The 4,809-nt window shown below is 35.6% G+C and overlaps 1 protein-coding gene across 1 annotated transcript; it reads left to right on the forward strand.

The window, feature by feature from the left end:
* Nucleotides 1-3,126, forward strand: LOC110035409 (probable inactive receptor kinase At2g26730; the record flags this gene model as incomplete). Its single annotated transcript, XM_020739645.1, is given in 2 exon segments — nt 1-1,363; nt 2,531-3,126. Coding segments are annotated over 2 exon segments (1,863 nt in total). The 3' UTR covers nt 3,049-3,126.
* Nucleotides 3,127-4,809: the final 1,683 nt, after the last annotated feature.

The raw sequence follows: 4,809 nt of genomic DNA on the forward strand, positions 1-4,809 counted from the left end.
TCCCCTTCTCCTCTTCCCATGGAGGTGAGCCTGATGCGGCTCCTCCTCCTCTCTCTTCTCCTCCTGCTTCTAACAAAATCAACAAGCTCCCAAAACTCCAACGACTTGAATATCACTCTCACCTCCTTCCTCAAAAAACTCTCAACCAATCCCCGAATTGATCAGGAACTTGGCTGGACTCCTGCCTCCGATCCCTGCCGTGACCGTTGGAAAGGCATCGCCTGCAACAAAGATGGAAAATCTGTCCGTGCTTTAGTTCTTGAATCGCTCAAACTCGATGGTTCCATTGATGGTACTCTTCTCTCCCATCTCTGCAACTCTGGCCCTCTCTCAATACTGAGTCTCCAGGACAATGCCCTCAATCGTGGCCTACCTTCAGAAATCTCTAGCTGCACCAGATTGACCCATGTTTATCTCAGCAATAATCGCCTCTCAGGTAGCCTTCCATCTTCTCTACCGAGCTTAAAGAGCCTGAAGAGGCTTGAGATCTCCCACAACAACTTCTCTGGCAATATTCCGTCGAATATGTCGAGGATTTCAGGCATCTTAACGTTTCTTTCCAATAATAATCACTTTACTGGTAGCATACCCGATTTCAGCATGAACTTCATGGATGAATTCGATGTTTCTTTCAATCAATTCTCTGGTTCTGTGCCTGCGAATTCGGAAAAATTCCCTGTTTCGAGATTTGTTGGAAATCCTGGCCTATGTGGCAAACCACTTAGCGTGGCATGCCCTCCTCCTCCTTCTCCACCTCCTCTTATTCTTTCTTCTCCTCTTCCACCATCATCTCCTTCCAGTCACAAATCCAAGAGGACATTAATGAGCAAAGTTGTCATGGTCTCAGGCTATGTTCTCCTTGCTCTGGTCATTATTCTGTTCTTGGCGTACAGATGTCTCAAGAAAAAGAAGAATAAGAATGGTCCCCTTTATAAGGGAGAAATAAAGGAGAAGAAGATTGCAGAGAGCAGTGAGAAGTCAGGGAATCCCTCCCGGTCGGAGTACTCGATATCATCGGCGGCTCATAGCTCTGAAGGGGTTTCGACATCTCTTGTTATGCTGAAGAAGGATGGATGTAAAGATCTGAAATTTGAGGAACTTCTGAGAGCTCCGGCGGAATTGCTCGGAAAGGGGAGGTTCGGGAGTCTGTACAAGGTGGTGATCAATGGAGGTGCTGAGTATGCGGTGAAGAGGATAAAAGATTGGAGCTTGTCAGGGGATGAATTTAAGAACAAGATTATGAAGATGGATCAGGCAAGACATCCAAATGTTCTTCCAATTACAGCCTTCTATTGCTCCAAGCAGGAGAAGCTTGTGGTCTATGACTTTCAGAAGAATGGAAGCCTTTACAGACTCCTCCATGGTATGGATTTCAAATTAGAAAAAAACATGCTTTTAATAACAGCATATTTTCAAGATTTCATTATTTAATTTAATATTATAGGTTATACTCTATAAATAATTTCATATTTTCTCAAAAAAATAATAATAATAATAATAATGAAGATTTTTTAAATCCACACATTTATGATTTTCGAGTTAACTAAATTCTATTTAATGTTGAACGAACAGTTCATGCAGAATATGTGCAATAATAAGGATAAATATGCAGGCAAAGTCATCATTTTCAAGAATAAATCCATACCAAAAACACATGTTGCAATTACATGTTTTTTTGGGACGTTTGCATACATATATAAAACCCATTTCCTATCTATTTATATATCTAACTCCTAAACTTTATTCTTTACATTTATATCACCCAAGCTTTTCATATCACATAAAAAAATCTTTATTTTAACTTAAAAAAATGAAATCCACCATTCCATGCATAGATAACCTCATATGTATGCATTAATTAGGGTGTATTAAGGGTAGCTTGTACGTTTCAAGATAAACAGCTTATCCTAAAACGGTACCATGTCATTTAGTGTAAAAATGAAACCGCGTTTTCGGATAAGCGAGCAAAATATATGATCCAAACGGTACCATGGCATTTTCAAAAATGTCTCGCACTTATAAGCTGCCCCAAATGGGTCATAAATATAAAAATTTAGGCATTAGACCCTTAAATACATGAGAATTGAGTGGCACATGTATAAATCTTGCTTCTCTTTGTTAAAGTAGCGAGAAAATATTATGTGCGATCATTTGTATGTAAGAATTAGGATTGTACACCTCGAATAAACTCCGAATATATTCTAACCCAACATACTAATAATCAGCTCGTTTTCTCCCTCAGCATATCTATATAATAGAAAGCCAATTGGCTAAAAATTAAGAACGAAAATGCCGTCCGAATTAATATGTTAATTCAGTATTAAAATAATTCTTATCTGCATAAGAATATGTCCAAGCATTTGAACAAAGATAAATCATAATATTAAAATACCATCAAGATTATATATATATATATATTTATTTATTTATATATTAATTACTATTAACTTAATTATGCTTTATTTATTTATATATTAATTACTATTAACTTAATTATGCAGTATAACTAAATCCATGATTGATGACACAGATAATAAAGAAAGCCGGCCATTCACATGGAAAAGCCGCCTGAACGTCGCCGCCGGCATCTCCGCCGGCCTTTCGTTCATGCACCGATCACTTGCCAACTCCGGCGCTGCTACTACTGCCGGCCACGGCAACCTCAAATGTTCCAACATCCTCCTATCCTCCACCATGGATCCCCTCATAAGTGAATACGGCCTCACCGCTCTCCCCACCCACCGCCACGCCGGAAAAACCCAACCTTTTTCGCCCACCAACGACGTCTATGACTTGGGGGTCATCTTCCTCGAGCTTCTAACAGGGAAGCCGAGTCATGGCTTCAATTTGGCACAGTGGGTTCATTCGGTGGTGCGGGAGGAATGGACGGTGGAGGTTTTCGATAAGTCGTTGCTCAGTGATGAGGAGATGGTGGAGGAGACGATGATGAGGCTGCTTCAGGTGGCGCTGCAGTGCATGAACGGCGATGTGAATGCACGGCCGAGTATGGCGGAGGTGGCGGCGAATGTCGCCGGAATGATGGAGTGAGGGTAAAGAAAGAAGGTGATATCGGTTCGGTTGTTGGTTCATGTAAGGAATTATGTGTGATTTTTAAGGGAAATGTAATGCTGCTACTCATAAATAAATTCAACAATGATAAATTTGTTCTTTATGGTACTCTTTAATTTGCATGATTATGATACATGGAATGGAATGTTGCAGTTTAATTTGGTAATGTTTTTTAAGGAAATAAAAAAATAAAGTTGCACTTTATTTCATTTCATACAAAACTTCTTTTGTATAATGATTTATTATATCACATGAAATGTGTTTAATAATGTGTTACAATTGTGGGTGTTATGAGTATTATTTGATTGGAAATATTGGAATCTATAATGTTGACAACAACATGATATAACATATTTTGGGAGCTTAAAAAATGTTATCTAATTATTGGTTTAGCTAATTAAAGATTAGATAAGTCAAAAGGATTCAAGGTTTAGTGAGAATGTTGACATATGGATTGCTCAAATATGTGATTGATTAGCCCTCAAACATCCACCAAACTAGTTTTAGTTGAACCCTACATGGCCACATATCACCTAATCTATTGCATACAATTATTATTGCATGCAAGATAAGAATTAACTTAGGGCAACTTGATATAGGGTTAAATAAAGAAATGAAAGAAAACATATCTTATTTGATTAATTTGGTTTAGTTTTCAAGTTATAGGCTTGATTATTAATGTCAATTTTCACAAATTTTTATTTTTTTTTATTGTTGGTTATCATACTAGACTAATGTTTTCAAATATTAAATTGATAAGGTTTATGAATTGTGAGTAAATAAGTGACAAAATACCAATTTATAACTATTGTTTTATCTACATGCCAAAATTATGAATTCTAACAAAGATTGTGAAAGATATATTAGTATTCATACTTTTTATTTAAGTTGGATATATTTAAATTTGTTATTAAATTTATTTATATTTTAATTTATCCAAATTGAATTGATTTAGTTTAATTTGAAAAATTGTTTGGCTAGTTTGGTTTTTAAAAAGTTCACAACATAAATCATTACTTGATTTAGGTGTTATGTAAGTCGAACTATACAAACTCATCCAATGCACACGACAACTACCACATGATCTCTTTGGACACACTTCAAGTAGTATTATAAGCACCTTCAAGAATGGATGCACGCGCATGTTATTATTATACAATCCCAATGAAAATCCAACATTATAACTTCCTAATGAAATTCTTCTATCAGCGGTGTCTCTAGAGATATAAAGAGAGCTTAATAATGATCTTCGTTTATAAATAAACGTCCAAATTGCCAATTGTATCAAACTGCCAACTTTAAAATATTGACGTTGTTTATAAAGAAAGGTTCATAGGCTAACCACATTCATGCAAAGTCTCGTTACCTTTCACAAAAAAATCTCCCTTTCCATCCCTCTAAACTCAACCCTATACTTGAAAGAAATTTTCTAAGTTCATTGTACATCAATTCTCTAAGAAACTCTCAACAATTTAACTTCTTTCATCTTCTTATGCTTTGCATTTGATTCCTTTATTCATAAAATATGGACTTAGTCATTTTTGTAATGGATTGTTGAATAGCTCCAATGTTCTACTATTTAAATATTAAATGATTAAAAAGTAATTAATATCATTTTATTTATTCATAAGTAAATAACATCAAGGCTCATCTTTCCTTCTAGTTTGTTTCCATGATGTTTTTAATTAAAAGTTTGAATTTAATCATAATCTTATGAGTTAGAAGCACAAGACTTACTTA

The sequence above is a fragment of the Phalaenopsis equestris genome, unplaced genomic scaffold, assembly GCF_001263595.1.
Source record: "Phalaenopsis equestris unplaced genomic scaffold, ASM126359v1 Scaffold000002, whole genome shotgun sequence".
NCBI lineage: Eukaryota > Viridiplantae > Streptophyta > Magnoliopsida > Asparagales > Orchidaceae > Phalaenopsis > Phalaenopsis equestris.